Here is a 17,735-nt window from a genome sequence, read left to right on the forward strand (position 1 = left end):
TTAATTTTTCCTTTTGTTCGTTCTCCTCATTTCTCTTTTGTGGTCCGTTTTTGTTTTCACTCAATATGTTTATTATGCTTTGTTCAATGAGGCAGTACCGTCATTGGGAAAGCTGAAAGAGTGTCTTTCAATGTGTATTGCATTATTGATTATGTTCAAAATTAGGCTCTTGTGTAAGCATAACTGTATCTCTTTTATTTCAGAGCCATTTTTATTTGTCGAGCTATGAAGCAGTGCAAAAATAAATTTTAAATTGGAAGATATGATGAATGTTAACATGGAGGGCCTGGATAATAGCTCTGAGGAGGATATGACGAATGATATGGAAGAAGAGCTTAATTTGGCAATGGTATCTGATACCAATTTTGAGGACTTGATGGCAGATGTGTCTGAAGTGCAGAAAATACTGGAGTGCAATAACGTTGGACAAAAAATAGACGTTAATGAGATTTATGAGAAATTGGAAGAACTTGCGTATGTTGTAAGAGAGAAAAGAATTGAATATGTTGCAACGCAACTACTCCATAAATCGGGGATTATTGTTGAAAATGATGTTGCCCCAGAGGAACGTGCGTTTAAATTCAAAGATCATCTTCCAAATAATGAAGTACCGGTAACATCTTTTACCTATACATTGTCTGAAACAGGTGATGTAACATCACAAAATAATGTTTGTGCCATAAGCAAAATTTCTGATATGTGTGCACCATATGATGTAGCACCAGACTTTCCTAAACTTCGTCAGGATGTTGTCAGTATTTCTAGGCCAGCGACTTCTCCAGGTATTGCTTACCATCAGAAAGAATCGAATGCAAAAGTTTTAGGAGCTTGCTCCCAAGACTTTTATGTAGATACTGAAACACTAATGGAAGAAGCAAAGTTAATATATAGTATTTTGCCAGATAGTGATATTGAGCAAATTTATGCTTGCCTTATAGTTAATAAAGATAGTGATGTACGAGTTGATATTGTGACTGAAATATTCTTTCAAATGAGCGAGAATAAGAGAAGAATATCAAAATCAGAAATTGTAAATTCAAGAAATATGGACAATAAATTGGTGGAAGAAGATATCTCTTCTTCCAAATCCGTATTTCTGTCTCATAATGCCATTAGTAGTGAGAAGACGTACAGGCAAAACCAAAACCCTCCGGATAAAATTTACACTTCTTCCAGCACTATACATTCTCCTAAAATCCAACATGCATTTCTTCAGAAGTCGTCTCCACTTTCATGCGTCTCTTATTATGAAGATATTCATAAATCCAACAGAGAGAAAGAGTGTGAACAAGTACAATCTTCTTATAATGGTACCAAAGATACTAAAGACTGTGATACTGCTGCTCAAAATTGTTTCGGAAGTACCAATAAACGACAAAACTTAGGTTCAGACTCCACACAGACTTCTGATTACCCAAAGAGAAGTAGTACATTACCTGAATTTAGTGATATGAAAGAAACTGACAAATGTCAGTCAAAAGTATCAGTTTTAACAACTCAGGAGGATTTTACTAACTCTGAATCCACTGAATTGGAAGCTGGTGCTATACTAGGAACTTCAGAGTTACATGAAATAGACTTCAGAGAAGATTCTGTCCCTGTTCCAAGTAATTGCAGTTCAAATTGTGACTACTTCCCACTTTCTACTTCAAAATTTATGGAGGAAAATGCCTGTGAGTCTGACGTTTCAAACAATATGAAAGATATTACTATGCCCTCTGTTACAAATCAGCATGGAAAAACTGATCTGTTAGATTTGGAAGTTCCAAATAGTGAATCACATTACCTAAAAGAAAGATTTGCTAGTTCTACAACAGAAGCAGTTGAAACTCCTGCCGACATGAATGAACAAGTTGAAAATAATGCCTGTATAACATCAGATGAGACATTTTCGGATCTGTCTGAACTTCCGGTGCATAATTCAGAATCGTGTTCATCCGTTGACATGATCTGGCATAATACAAACAGTTCTGTAGATGAAATGGAGAGTAGCAGTTTGTTACGTAACAATGCTAAGGATCTTCACATATCTGAAGACACAAGTTCCACTGCTTCACTTGTACAGCAAGCAGAATCCTTTCATTCAGTAGAAACATGTAATGACTTACTGATAGATTACAGACCTGAAAATGATAATTTGCATCTCTGTGAAGGCAGTGAAACTGGTGATCATCTCGTTTGTAAAGCAGTTGTAAGAGGGTGCACAGACAGTAGGCTCGTTCAAGAGCAAGAAATCTCAAACAGCATTCAAGAAGATTTAATTGATCTCGATTTTATGTTTGTGGAAATGACCGATATTGAAGAACAGAAAAAGTCAGTGGAGGGAACTGGTGATGGTAATGTAGCAAATTTTCAGAATGTAACTTCAGAGCCTTATTCTAATATGACACAAGAACACGAGAATATAGGTGATACACAGAATGAAAATGAAAAATTGTCGATTATAAATACAGAAGATGATTGTAATCATTTTAACTTTACTTCAGACAACTTTGAGGAAGAATGTTCTCACAGAAAGCTGGAAGAACTGCATGAGATATTTCCTGATGTAGGAATGGACTATTTAACTGATGTGAGTCTGAAATTTGATTCACTCTCAGACATGGTAAATAATGTGCTGGAACAGACTGACGACGACCAAGATGATACCAGTGTCTTACAGCCTACAAGTTCATCGGTTACAAACCAATCTAGCCAAGGCTGTCGAAAAAAAGAAATTACCTATGAAGAATATCTCGCTTCACTTCCAAATGTTGATCCAGTGTTCTTGGAAGAGACATGGAAAAGAATAGGAACAAATTACAGTGCTGTGAAAGAATTTATATCACAACAACTACAAGAAACTTCTGAAGACAATCAGTATCACACTCTCCTATCATTGTTTCCTCACGCAAGTCCAGCATTCTTGCGCGAAAAGTGCAATGAAATAGGCGATGATGAAAACGCATTGGGGACTTTTATAGAAGAACAGTTACAGAGTGATAAAAATGAGGCACAGTTTCACTCCCTTCTGGTCATGTTTCCCCAAACTGATGCAGATTATCTCCGTAAGAGGTGTACCGAAATTGGTAATGATGAAGCAGCTATGAGAGCTTTTGTTGTAGAGCAACTAAAAGTGAATGAAGGTGATGACAAGTATCACACATTGCTGGCCATGTTTCCAGACGCGGATCCAGCTGTCTTAAGGAGAACTGTTGATAATATAGGCAATGATGAGGAGGCCATGAGAAGGTTTGTTGGAGAGCAAATAGAGGAGATGGAGAGTGTTAAATTTCAGACACTCTTAGCTATTCTTCCCGATGCTGATCCCGAATATCTACAAGAACAGTTTGAGAGAATTGGAAATGATGAAGAAAGTATTAAATTATTTATAACAGAAGTACTTGAACACAAGACTTACCCGACACGAGATGCATATATCAAACGACAAGAAGTGGCTGCAATGAAAAGGAAATACAAAGAAGAGTTTAATATATATGATTTCCTTGAAATGTTTCCAGACCCACGAAAGCATTTTACAGACGGTAAAAAAAATACTACTGTGAATGAAATAGTAAAGAAACATGGAATAGCATACTTGGAGTATAAGTACAGAGACATTTCACTAGATCAATTAACATGTGTATTCAAGAAAAACAAGTATAATTTGACTTTGACGTGCTGGGAGCTTGACAAATGGCAAGGACCTCAGCAATCCCTACGTGAAATTTTTGAACACAAAGTTCCTGATGAAGAGGACATTCCTGTTGCATTTTTGCAAGAGGTGAGTGTATTGTTCACTGTTCTTGAAATGTGCATAGGAATTTCGAAATCTATTTAAAAGTTACTTATTTCAGCAATAGATTAATTAGCGGACTTACTCGTGTTAATTATGTAAGTTTGTGCGGCTTACAGCTGTTTCGGTGCTTCATCATACCATCCTCAGAGCCTATTAGATCTCGGCGTTATCTCGAACTTCTCTGCCTGTTATGTGGGTGCATTTGATTGTTGAAAGGTGTTGAAAAGTGGAGTCAAATAGTGTGTGTGTACTGAAATTGATCTGTGTGTTGAGAATTTGATCGGGGCGTGTTTTAGTGTGTTTGTATATTTCGTGTTGTTCTAGTGTGTTTGTATACACCTGTGTGGTCGTATTTATTTGTTTGTTTTTTTGTGTTGAAATGTCTTTGTAGTGTGTTTTCTGTTCTGTATGCTATGTTGTATTTCTGCTTTCTGAATAAAGATGCGATCTTATGTGTGCTTTTGTTTTCATATGTTAGTGTGATGTATTCTACGGGTGTTTGAGAATAAGATTCTTAGGAAAATATTTGGGGCTAGGAGGGATGAAGTTACAGGAGAATGGAGAAAGTTACACAACACAGAACTGCACGCATTGTATTCTTCATCTGACATAGTTAGGAACATTAAATCCAGACGTTTGAGATGGGCAGGGCATGTAGCACACATGGGCGAATCCAGAAATGCATATAGAGTGTTAGTTGGGAGGCCGGAGGGAAAAAGACCATTAGGGAGGCCGAGACGTAGATGGGAAGATAATATTAAAATGGATTTGAGGGAGGTGGGATATGATGATAGAGAATGGATTAATTTTGCTCAGGATAGGGACCAATGGCGGGCTTATGTGAGGGCGGCAGTGAACCTCCGGGTTCCTTAAAAGCCAGTAAGTAAGTAGTGTGATGTATTTCTTGTGTTTGTGTTGTGTTTTGCTTGTTTTTGTGTTTGTTAAGCTTTTCTTTGTCTTGCTTATGATGTTGTCTATTATGTTTGGATTGTAACCGTTGTGCAACACAAGAAATACATCACACTAACATATGAAAACAAAAGCACACATAAGATCGCATCTTCATTCAGAAAGCAGAAATACAACATAGCATACAGAACAGAAAACACACTACAAAGACATCTCAACACACAAAAAACACAAACAAATAAATACGACCACACAGGTGCATACAAACTCACATGTAATAGTTGCGACAAGTTCTACATAGGACAGACAGGCAGATCATTCCAAACACGCTACAAAGAACACATTAAAGCAATAACCAGAGGACACAATACATCTACATACGCCGATCACATAACCAATGCTAACCATACATACAATAACATAAATGCGGACATGGAAATCCTACACATACAACCCAAGAACCAAAAACTCAACACACTAGAACAATACGAAATATACAAACACACTAAAACACACCCCGATCAAATTCTCAACACACAGATCAATTTCAGTACACACACACTATGTGACTCCACTTTTCAACAATCAAACGCACCCACGCAACAGGCAGAGAAGTTTGAGATGATGCCGAGATCTAGTAGGCTCTGAGGATTGTGTGATGCACCGAAACAGCTGTAAGCCGCACAGACTTACATAATTAACACGAGTAAGTCTGCTAGTTAATCAATTACTTATATTCAAGTGTTAAAAGTAGTGTACGCAAGATTCAAAATGGATTATCAAGACAACTCTATTTAAAAGTTACTTATTTCATTTACACATAAAATAAGTCAGGTTTCCATAGTGTTTCTTCACTCTTACAGTAAACAATAAATTATTTCTGTTAGTACAGTACAAACTACAGGAGATTCCTATATAGACTGGTCCCACTTCAGCCTCAACCTAACAAAATCTATTGGTGGGCGACAAGTGGTCACATGCCTGCATATTATGGACAGGTCCTTACATGCTTTCCTATATGAACCGTCCAGTACTTAGCTTTCTTGGGACAGGCGTTCTGCACTGTCATATAAGCCCGTGGAACATGACCAGCCTGCATAAGAATGTTCTGTATAAAGGCGAAAGGAAATAGAAAATAAATAAAACAAAATAATAACAGTAGGAAAGATTTTCTTCTTTATATTTTATACAGAGTGGCTCACTTAATGCTTTCACCTCCGATAGCGTGTGAAATATTTCAGATATACACAAACCGACAGTTACAAGTTAAATTACATCAAAGGGGACATCTGATACACATATTGTCGGACCATCGGATCTGTGCCCCTTCAGCGCTGTCGTTGTTCTTGGAAAAGTTAATGCCTGTACTTACTCCATTCCACCACGTTAAACAGCAGGCCACGAACCTTGCCGAATAGGGATGTTGCCAAACTTCCGCCAAACGGTGTCAAATAACTGGTCCTCCATGCTACAATATCATTTCTTTCAATCAAAATACATCTTGCATTTCTACATTTTTAAAACCTAAATCCCATGTCTCGAATCACTTTCCGTAGTGTTTCTCTCCAACCTTGGAAATTATTGCCTCTCTCGCAACCTTCAATAATTTCTTCGATGTCGGAACTTCTTTCTTTCTTGTGTCTTTCTTCTTAAAATACATCGGTTCATATAATCTACAAGAATTAAAGGTTCCCTTGATCTTTTCTTCCCTGGTGATTCTAGCTTTTCGTCTCCTGCACAGACTTCCTCTCTCCTGATTTTCTTTATTAGACTCTCTGACCTGCCTATATAAATTACATAAAAATGTTGTATTATTAGTATTAGTTAAGTAATTTTAATACGTAATCAGTTGAAATAAAATAAGCCTCACCTGTGATCGCAGCTGCTCTTTTCGTTGCCTGATTTATAGGAAACAGATATTGACCTGTTTGTTTCTCTTCATCGCAAAATGCTTATTACGTACTTGCTTAATAATATTTCTTTCGCCACTCCGTGCTACAGTGTTCATGTTGAGATGACAACACTGGACTGTAAGTGCAAATAAACTGTCCCGCAAGAAGGCCAAAATTGTGAATTGTGGGGGAGAGAAAGGGAGAGAGACAGAAAAGAGAGAGATAGGAATATAGGGAGAGAAATGAATTACCGAGGCTGAGAAGGAATTAGGGTTCAGTTCGCATGTCTTACGGGGGCACAGATCTGATGGTCCGACAATAACGTATTTTTTGTACATGAAATAATTTTCAAGATGTTAAAGTCAACTTCCTTTTTTTTTTTTTTTTTAAATAGGAACCAACTATGTTTTGTATTGCAAATGTTGCGTTAACTCTGTCTAATAATAACTGGCTACTTTACTGACTAACTATCACCAGTAAGAGTAAACATAAGCAGTGTCTGGCCAAGAATCGAACAGAGGGAGGACAATTCTGGTTAGAGTTGTGCTCAATTGCACATGGTGAAGTGAGACATAAAAATAGTGTACAATAGAAAATAAATAATTATTCTCAAAAAACAACACAAAATCTCCGGTGTGCAATCAGATTTCTCACAGCAGAAAGTTTACAATTGATGTTCGAAGAGATGGCCATTTGCATCGCAACACATCTGTGCATGCTCCATCACTGATTGACTCACTTTTGTCAGTGTTTCTGGTGTTATTGCAGCACATGGAAAGGTAATACTGCCTTTTCTTGTTTTCAGTGTTGTTGGAACCTGCTGATACACAACATTTTTCAAATGTCCCCAGAGGAAAAAATCTTAATGGGGTGAGGTCAGGCGATCATGCCGGAAATCTCTGAACAGGATTACCGGTACCTCGTTCTATCCATCAATAGGGTGACATTCAAACAAACAGTCGGTAAAGTAGTCAGTTGTTATTAGACAGAGCTAACGCAACATTTGCAATGCAAAACATAGTTGGTTCCCATTTAAAAAATGAAAGTTGGCTCTATATCTTGAAAATGATTTAATGTACAAAAAATACATTAAGTGTATCAGATGTCGCCTTTGATGTAATTTAACTTGTAATTGTCGGTTTGTATATATCTGAAATATTTCACACGCCATGAGAGGTGAAAGAGTTAAGTGGGCCACCCTGTATAATACTTAAGTACTCGTATATTTGCTTATTTATATATCTATTTATGTATTTGTCTAGGTTGCCTTCATTGAAAATGAACAAAGGATTAAGGATTTGTTGCAGGGGAAGGAACAACAGAAAAGAGATGCGTTTGAATTGGTAAGATGTTTTATCATTAGTTTCTTACATTTATAAATTTAATTTATCTAAGTTTATACAGATACACTCAAATAAAGGCGAATGTTGACATGCAGATTGACAAAACTATGTAATTTTAGTTCTGTAGAAGCGGAAATTTAGATTATTGATGATGAACCCTGTGTCTGGACCCACCCACATATCTTACATAAATTTTTTCTTACACTTTCATTGTTCAAACAAAGATTTCAATAATACGATTAAACGATAAACATAAACAATGTTTTGGCAGACTTTTATCACAGTCTAGTATATACAGCCACGAAGCTTGAGTTGTGAGGGTGCTAGGAACAAAAGACTGTGCCGGTATTATTTCGCATTGTCTGTAATGAGGCGATATTAGCGATTCTAGTGGTCAGCAACTATCTATGGATGCATATTTACTACTTATTGAGCTTCGTGACTGTATATACTGGGTGTTCATTTCAAAGTGTGTCATGACGTCACTGTTGTGAGTCAGCGATTTGAAGCGAGTTTCAGCTTTTATGTCAGAGAAGTTGCCTATTAATCAAGCCGTTCAATCTGAACTTGAGAACGTGTATGGTATAACTTGAACGTCATAGCAACAGATGGCGGTCTGTACGGTCTGTGTGCTACCATAACCTCTTTCGAACTGTGTTTTGCGCGGCCAAGTCGTACGCAGGGTATTTGTTATCATCGGTTGTATATGGCAACATTCTACAACACAAATCAAATGCTCCGTGTCCATGTTGACCGTCGAAGTTAATGTCAACAAATACGTAAGTAATCGTCTTAACCCTCTCCCCATATCCCGACAGTAAGGAAAAAACTCACCTCAGTACATGTTTCCAAACAGTTCACATTCCTGCCACTACCGGCGTTACCATATGTATCGGTAAGTACTCTTCAGAATGAATGCCGTACTTGCTATGCAACTTCTCTGACACATATATAATACACCTCTGCGGAAGTGTAGGAAGATTGAATTCTCTAGGCTCATCGACTAGTCATATGACGGCATACAGGGAGCCATGACACACTTTGAACTGAACACCCAGTACTAGACTATGCTTTTATAGTACACTGTTCAACATAGATGAACATGAGCAAACAAAGTCATAATGTACAATGATTTTTTAAAATCACTGTAAATAACTGTATTCACACATTTTGGATAAATTGAGCCATTCTGAATAATGGAGAGTATTACAGATATTGTTTGGAAGTTCATTTACCTGAATGTATTTACTTGTTTTCAACAATCAGGAAATCACATGATTGTAAGTCTTTGTTCAGCATACTCATTAGTTATCTAAGTGTTGCCAGACAGCTAATATATTTTATGCTCGACCATGCCAAAATGTAGTAATTATACACCTGGTAGCAGCCCTTTAATGGACCTCATTAAAGTACACCTATTCATTAAAGTTCAGGTGTTCCACCAATCAGAAAACACCATTGTAGCAATATGAAAGCGCAAGTATCGATTATTTTCGGATATGCAATCAAAAGACAACTAGCGAAACATCATGGAGGCTGGAAATCCAATACTGTCGCAGAAGGTTATGTTCTGTTACTATAATAATTAGCGTTAATTGTAAATAATATTCAAATAAATTCAATTTGTCATCTCGTTTTTCAATGTCTAAATCAATTTCAAGGTTATATCAAGATTAATGTTTATTTTACTCTCTAGATTATATCAAGGTCAATGACATTTGCTTCTCGGAAAAAAAAAATCAATACTTTCGCGTCTGCGCACATCTCATAATTTACGAGATATTGTACAAGGTCAGTTCCGCCCCCCAGTCAGATAAGAATAACATGAATACTTATTAATACCGGTAATTTCAAATTAGAAATATGGTCGAGCATAAAAAGTCGTATGAAACTTACCTATAATGGTAATTAAGATGCTCTTATGAAAATTACGAAACTCACTTGCGCTCGTTTCATAAACATACTCGCGTCTTAATTACTACCATTATAGGCTCGTTGCATAATGTACTATTAATGTTAATTAACTCTCAAATATCATTCCAAACAAAATAAAGAGAATACAGAAAAGAATCATACAAGAAAGGTGGTTTCCGTAACAGATAGGTATATACTTGTACTGCAAGTTCAACAAAACATAATTTAAATAACTTTCATTGACTTCACTAAGACGTCGTAGTGTCGATATGAATGGGAATGGTCTTGACTAGCTGCGTCAGCATACATGTCGTCTTAGCGGCAGAAGCGTGCCTCCCTCCGGCCACCCAGTCTGTCAATCATCACGAGGATGATGGCGAAGACACGCTGTAGTATTCCTTAACAGAAAAACCTAATATGCTTCTCACAGAGAAATGGACACTTCCTTCTCACTCTCGAATCTTTAATAGCATGCTGTTTAGCATTATTGTAGTACACGAATTCGGAATAAATCTTCTTGCTTGATCTTTTCTGTAAAAGCAGTTGTTCAGTTATTTTAGTTTCTCTCACTATATCTTTGTGTAAAAATTGTTGTAAAGTGTGTAATGTAAGGGTTTAATTGATTTACTTGTATGTACTTTGTGATCTATAATATAATAAATACCGGTATCATATTTTAGTTTCTCTCTGATATGTTCTAGAATGTTAATCATAAATTGAAAATAAAACCATCTTGTTACACATATTTTAGGCAAAAGCCAATGGAGAGCTATTGGAGTGTCAGTGTTGTTATGATAGTGAAGTGATGGCTGAGGACATTGTCTCTTGCCCCGAAGGACATGTATTCTGCAAGGAATGTGTTAGAAGGTAAGCACAAGTTCATTATACACAGAGTTCTCCTTTTAAAGGCTAAATACATCGTTGTAAGATTATAAAATAAGTTAACATCTCTGTATTATATAGACGTTACTATTTGTACATGTCCGTCTTTCATAATGTTATGTAGTCACCACACACACACACTTATATATTATCCTTTATACAGGGTGAACCGTAAGTAATGTCATTAATTTCAGGGAATTATTCTTGGAGATATTTCAAACAAATATGATTAATAATAGCCGCCGGCGTGGCTCAGTCGGTTAAGGCGCTTGCCTGCCGGACTGAAGTTGCGCTCGGGCACGGGTTCGATCCCCACTTGGGCTGATTACTTGGTTGGGTTTTTTCCGCATGGGGGAAAGGAATTTTGAATGAGGGTACAGTTTTAAAATTGTTAAACTACACAATAGAAATTTGCTACAATTTTTTAAGCACCGTGCTGTTATATAAAAAAGGAAACAAGCAAATAATTATAAATTGAAATATGCTGAAGCTGAGAATATTCCGTCTAAGCATAAAACATTTATTCACATTGATTCTTATGAAAATTTCACATATGTGTAATGGAGGACGAGATACAGAGTGCTCACTGGAAACAAACACAAGTCTGTTTGTTCACAGCCTCTGTTTAGCATAATGGGAAGCATGGGAAAGGGGGAGGAAGAGAGGGGAACAGGCAGGGACAGAGAGAGGAGAGGGGAGTGAGTGCGTGCGTGCGTGTGTGTGTTTTTTTAATATGCTTTTACTTAAAAATGAGCAATATACACTATGATCTCGTCTAAAATTAACAGTGGTGTAGCGTCAGTGTAAGCTTAAAAGCTCCGCTTCCCCAGTTAATAATAATTTCATAATAAACCTGCAGTTTATGAACAAAATTATTTATTAATTTTAATACAATTTATATTTGCGCATTAAATATTGTGATGCGGCAGCTCAGGATGATTTGTGATGCAGCATTAAACATGAAGCCAGTACACACCAGCTTCCAATCCTCTCCACTGAATTACAAGCAGACTGCTTTCTTTCACGCATTCTTCTGTGTAACCTACCCTGCAGATTTTCCATCCCTTTCTACTAACTACCGTGGTCGCAAGAAGCTAGCTTAGACATTGAAAAAAAAAAATTAGTTTCTGAGTTATCCCTTTCGTGAGTTGTGTTCAGTTGAAGTGTTAGTGTGCATTGTGGCTAATATAATAAATAATGAGTGAAATAACAGTTCCTGACACTAATTTACTTGAATTTTTTTAGGACAATTCCATTATCAAGACTGACTTACGAAAAAAAGTGTGATTTAAAAAACAAACGACCGAATCCCTTGCTCTCAATGAAAGACATAACCAAAAGACAGATGCATACTTGCATAATTATACAAATACTGTTTCTAGTACTGTATGTATTCGTTAATATTGTAATTTCTCTAAATATGACAGGGAGTGAGCTAATGTTATGCGTATACATGTCTATTTGTTAGAGATATTATGTGCAAACCGTGAAATCATATTTTACTACGTACCACTTGAGGTCATGCCTTATTGGTGTTACGAGTTTTCAACCAATCTTCGGACTGCTGACCTGACATTGACTACTATTTATTTTAAGACTATATTTTTGTAATACGTTTTTTCATATGTACATGCAGGGTGCGAATTAAGATTTCTGATGAGGGGGAAATAGAATCCTAGATAGAGAATACCACACATAAAATCATTATTATCCTCATTCGATACGCCTCAACGCTTGGTCGCACTGAGTTGCTCGTCTTGCATCTTGATCATAATAATAATTATTAGGGGAGAGTCGGGTAGTATCGGACATCGGGTAATATCGGACAGTGCCTTTCTTTCATCTACCACCATATGGTAGTACCTGAATGACATGGTTACGTTTCTCTATGCAACATCACAGAAACGTAACCATGTCAATCAGGTACTATCATCGTGTGGTAGATGAAGGAAACTCACTGTCCGATATTACCCGATGTCCGATATTACCCGATGTCCGATACTACCCTACTCTCCCCTATATTCATGAGATGTGTAATTCCTAAGCTTTTGATTGTTGTCAGCTTGCTGGTGATGATAATACATCAAAATTATTTTCTTTGCTTTGTTTATACTTTATACAGTATACTCGTATTAAAACAATTATATTTTGTGAGGGGGAGATAGAAGTTATCCCAGGCAGGGATGTTAATATGAATTTATGAGAGGGGATAACTTTCCAACGGGGGAGGGGGGGAAATCCCCCCCATCTCCCCGTTAATTCGCACCCTGTATACATGAAAGACAATTTGAGTTAGCTTTCCCTGCTCAAAATTTCATGCTATGCCACTGAAAATTAATACTAGTACACTAATATATTTTGAAACTTTCATAGTAGATAGAGTATAGAATACAATGTAGATCTTCCTAACTGAATGCGTGTATGCTTTCTTAAACTTTGTTTCTTCATAATGATGTGCTTTCTTTATAGATCTGCTGATGTCATTATAGGAAATGGACAGAATAGTTTCTTGTGTCTAACAAACTGCATAGCAGAGTTCAGCCTCAAGGTTATGCGGGTAATGTATCTTTTAAAAAACTCAGTAACACAAAATCATCTTAAGAAGGAACAACAGAATAATGCTGGATAAGTTGTTTGTCTCAAGATTTCATTAACTTGTCAAGTATACTCTAGATTTTTTGTAACACTCGCATGAATATAGAATAGAGACTTGAAAAATCAAAATTAAAATAATGCTTCTTAACCAATTTTATTAATCTGGAATTTGTGGATTCAGTTTCAATTGTATTACTTCCTCTGTTAATCTTTTATGCACAGATGGTGTTGAAGCCAACGGTCTTTGCACGGATTGTGCAAAGAAAACAAATGGAAGAGATTCAAGCTGCTGGAATAGAAGAGGTGGAGAACTGCCCATTTTGTAATTTTCCAAATATTCCATTTTCTGATGACAAAGTTTTGATGTGCACCAATCCAGATTGTGCGCGAGACTCGTGCAGGTTTGTTTTGAACTTACAAATTTAATATTTTGTATCACATGAAATGCACATCAGCAATTCAGATAGTTCGAGTTATGTGCAAAGAAAAATGTGTTTTAGCGGAGTGCATATACTGTAACTGGGCAATATTTTACTGTATTAATTTAATATAAACTTAAATCACAAAGATATACAATAAACTGAGAGGATCTAGCTGTTTTATAGTCCCATCACTCTAATTTCCAGCAGCCAATCACGTTACAGGTTGGCTACATTTAAACATATGCGTCTTGTGATTCGCTGATGAAGACGTCATGCATTTCCTAAGTCTCGATAAATACTTAATATAATCGCCCGCCATTTTGGTTCTTTCGCTGGCGTTTGCAGAAAGTACATGAGGACGTTATTTGCCGCTCAATTATTTGCTTAATTACAGTGTGTATGATTTATTATCATAGGAGCTACGACATGATGATGTTTAACGGTGTGGCAAATAGATTCGTCGTCTGTTATCTTGGCAACGAAAGAACAAAAATGGCGAACGATATTACCTATCTAGACTTTATAGAGCCTTCACTTCCTAAGACGTAAGCAAAGAGGAGGAGTCACACCGGGAATAACAATGTCGCGACTATAAATTACCAGTATTTTATTGGATGTAAAAGAACGCCTAAATGGAAAGAGTAAGTAATGAATGAAAAACGTGTTTCTTTCAATTACCGACAGTGACAACGCTTTCAGTTCTTTTAAGCATTCTGATTATTGTATTGTTTCTGTTTTGTGAAGGATTTTAGATAAGGGCGGAAATAGCCATAGTAGCTGACGCACCTTTTTTAATTACTTACTGAGAGTTATAATTACTTAACATGAAATTACTTTAATGTCAAGCAAGTTAGAATTAAGTTACACTATTACCAGTAGCTGTGAGTGTTTTTCTTCAATGGATCTATGTCGATTAATTTTCTCAAAGTTGGCATTTTTTGCTGAAAATGTGAACAGATTCTTTAGTTTAAAAAATAACACAATATGATAACTTGCGGTACTGATCATCTCGGATTTTTATATAATCTCGTAAGATAAATAACAGAACTATTTCTCCACTTGAAAACTACTTATCGTGAGAAACAATAAAGGTGTAAAGGTATCTTTACGAATGCATTTAATTAAAAACAGCAGATAAAACTATTAGTGTTTAGGTTTTCACACGAATTACTTTCAAAAATTTATATAATCCTCACTGTTCCGGAACTTGCAAATAGTTTTTTCTCTAAAGTAACTAACTGTGGATTAGCTTCTTCCCCTCCCCCCCTCCGTGTCCTTCAATTTATAATTGCGTTTAAATCGGATAACAAACATTTTTTGCATTTATATGAATAGTTATAATATACTGTAATATATGGATTCGGAACACCTCAAAATCTGTGCTTCAGTGGCTGGTCATGATAATATCTTTGAAAAATATTGGAGTGCAAGAGGTCAAATGACTTTATTGTCAAATGCCTGGCATTAGAAAACAACAACAACATAATATACTGTAAGATTGTTTGTGTCCATGAACCAGGATTTATTACAGAACTTAAACGGAAATATATATCGGTATGCTTTGTATGGTATTAAAATGACATATGCCCTTTATCCTCTCTCTTTACAGGAAATGCAGGAGGTCTAGTCACATTCCTCTTCGTTGTGATGAAGTAGAATCTAAGGAAGTGAAAATGAGGACATATATTGAAGATAGAATGACAGATGCTTTGATCAGGTAAGATAATAATTTTAGAGTAGAATGCATTCTGTGCCGAATAATAGAATGTGGATCACATATTCATGAAAATATAGACTTACAAGTAGAATAGTTTTCTGTTACAAGGAAGATCTGGATGAGGAGTAACAGAAGCAACTGGAGTAGAAATAGCAAGAAGCAGAAACTTTTAAACGAGTTCACCGCTTGGTGTAAACTTTCCCAAAAAAGGTTGGGAGTAGAACTTTACGAGCTTTAACAACTTGTTTGATCAATGATCTATTCTCGTAATAATTTCGTAGTGTGGGTCACAAGTTCTATTCACTGGAATGCCTCCTTTTCCAAACTGACCATTTCTAATGGTGTGTGATATTGCAAAGTAATTGGGTGACTGACTTGCCAATCTCTTTCTGATATAAGCAGAAATAATCGCGGGTGCTCGTGTAAAGGGGGTTAATTCAAATTGCAAGGTATGTAAACTTCTCTCCTTTGGTACTAAACAAAACCCCTTTGTCACAAAATATGGAGCACTGTAACTGCATCATAGATGGAAGAATGACATAGGTAACCCCTTTAACACAAGAGAAAAGTAATTATGGATAGTTCAAATCTGTACTTATTCCAGTTTATCCAATTCATACTTAACCCCCTTTACACGAGCACCCACCTTATCTTTGCAGGACATGCTGTAGATGCAAAAAATCGTTCATTAAGGAGTCTGGTTGCAATAAGATGACTTGTAGTTGTGGTGCTATGATGTGCTACATCTGTCGCCAGCCTGTGCAAGACTATACTCATTTCAATGGACAAGGGGGTACAGAATTTCACAAGTAAGTAATACTGCACTACTTTTTAGTATGCTAATATTAATGAAACCTCATTCTTCTGTTACATTTTTTCGGAATATGTATAAGTACTTTCTTGTGTTAAATTTTAACGTACCTTGTTAACATGTTTCGACCTATTTTCGGTCATCTTCGGAACTGTTCGTTGTTGGTCTTGGCGCCTCTTGTTTCCTGTGTGGGTGCGTTCGTAGTGTAGAGTCAAAGAGTGTATGTGTTTTGAAATTGAGTTATGTGTTGAGTATATTGTTGGGATGTGTTTGTATATGTCATATTGTTCTAGTGTGTTGAGTTTCTGACTTTTTGGTTGGATGTGCAGTGTTGATGTCTCTGTAGGTGTGGTTGGCATTTGTGATGTGTTCTGCATATGTGGAGGTGTTTTGTAATTTTGTTATGGCTGTGATATGTTCTTTGTAACGTGTTTGAAATGATCTGCCTGTCTGTCCTATGTAGAAGTTGTTGCACCTCCACATATGCAGAACACGTCACAAATACCAACCACACCTACAGAGACATCAACACAGACATGGAAATACTGCACATCCAACCAAAAAGCCAGAAACTCAACACACTAGAACAATATGAAATATACAGACACACTAAAACACACCCCAACGATATTCTCAACACACAACTCAATTTCAAAACACACAAACTCTTTGACTCTACACTACGAACGCACTCATACAGGAAACAAGTGGCACCAAGACCAACAACGACCAGTTCCGAAGATGACCGAAAATAGGTCGAAACATGTTAACAAGGTACGTTAAAATTTAACACAAGAAAGTACTTATCATACATATTCTAAAGTGATACAGTGTTAAAAGTTGTGTAATCAAGATGTGTTACATTTTTATTTTCTGTACAGGTGTCCACTGTATAGCGACTTAGAAGTGATTCATGATGTTGCCGTGCAAGAAGAGGGAATAAAAGCAAAGAAGGAAATACAAACCCAGAATCCAAACATTGAACTGAAACATGACCCCACAGAAATAAAACCCATTGCAAAGAAATAATTACGTGCCTTCCCACATGATGGTTCGTATATTTCTTATTCGTCTATTTTGAACTTAACCATACATTTTTAAACGACTTTGGCTTTTGATATTTTTTATATTTTTTGTACTTCACATAAATTACATTAGTATTTAGATATGTCTCGTTTTAGCTAATGTTCCATTTATCTTGTAAAATAGTCTATTTAGCCACTAGTTTGCAGCATGTAGATGTGTTAGCTTGAATATCATTCCATAATGTTAGATGTTAAAACTTGTAAAATTTATTGTTCTTGTAAATGAGGTGAGAGCAGGCAGAGCGAAATTTGATTCTGTATTTTTATAATATTTAAAAGAAGTCTTTTAGGGTGAGTGTACCAATGACCAACCATATGAAGACAGTTCTCGTTTATGTGCGACTTTTAGGTGTAAAAAATATGATATAATATAATATAATATTGTTT

At 36.3% G+C, this 17,735-nt stretch overlaps 1 protein-coding gene across 6 annotated transcripts in view; it reads left to right on the forward strand.

Annotated features, from left to right (window-relative positions):
- The window catches only part of LOC138706470 (putative leucine-rich repeat-containing protein DDB_G0290503), a 57,371-nt gene that overhangs the window by 28,160 nt on the left and 11,476 nt on the right, over nucleotides 1–17,735 (forward strand). For all 6 annotated transcript variants that reach the window (XM_069835816.1, XM_069835833.1, XM_069835807.1 and 3 more), the window contains exons 2-9: nucleotides 204–3,763; nucleotides 7,842–7,922; nucleotides 10,588–10,703; nucleotides 13,188–13,275; nucleotides 13,536–13,714; nucleotides 15,345–15,452; nucleotides 16,112–16,261; nucleotides 17,145–17,314. In XM_069835816.1, the coding sequence (XP_069691917.1) occupies nucleotides 263–3,763; nucleotides 7,842–7,922; nucleotides 10,588–10,703; nucleotides 13,188–13,275; nucleotides 13,536–13,714; nucleotides 15,345–15,452; nucleotides 16,112–16,261; nucleotides 17,145–17,292 (4,371 nt within the window). In that variant the 5' untranslated portion in view covers nucleotides 204–262 and the 3' untranslated portion in view covers nucleotides 17,293–17,314. The remainder of the gene's footprint in view (nucleotides 1–203; nucleotides 3,764–7,841; nucleotides 7,923–10,587; nucleotides 10,704–13,187; nucleotides 13,276–13,535; nucleotides 13,715–15,344; nucleotides 15,453–16,111; nucleotides 16,262–17,144; nucleotides 17,315–17,735) is intronic.

This window comes from Periplaneta americana, chromosome 1, assembly GCF_040183065.1.
Source record: "Periplaneta americana isolate PAMFEO1 chromosome 1, P.americana_PAMFEO1_priV1, whole genome shotgun sequence".
In the NCBI taxonomy this organism is placed as follows: domain Eukaryota; kingdom Metazoa; phylum Arthropoda; class Insecta; order Blattodea; family Blattidae; genus Periplaneta; species Periplaneta americana.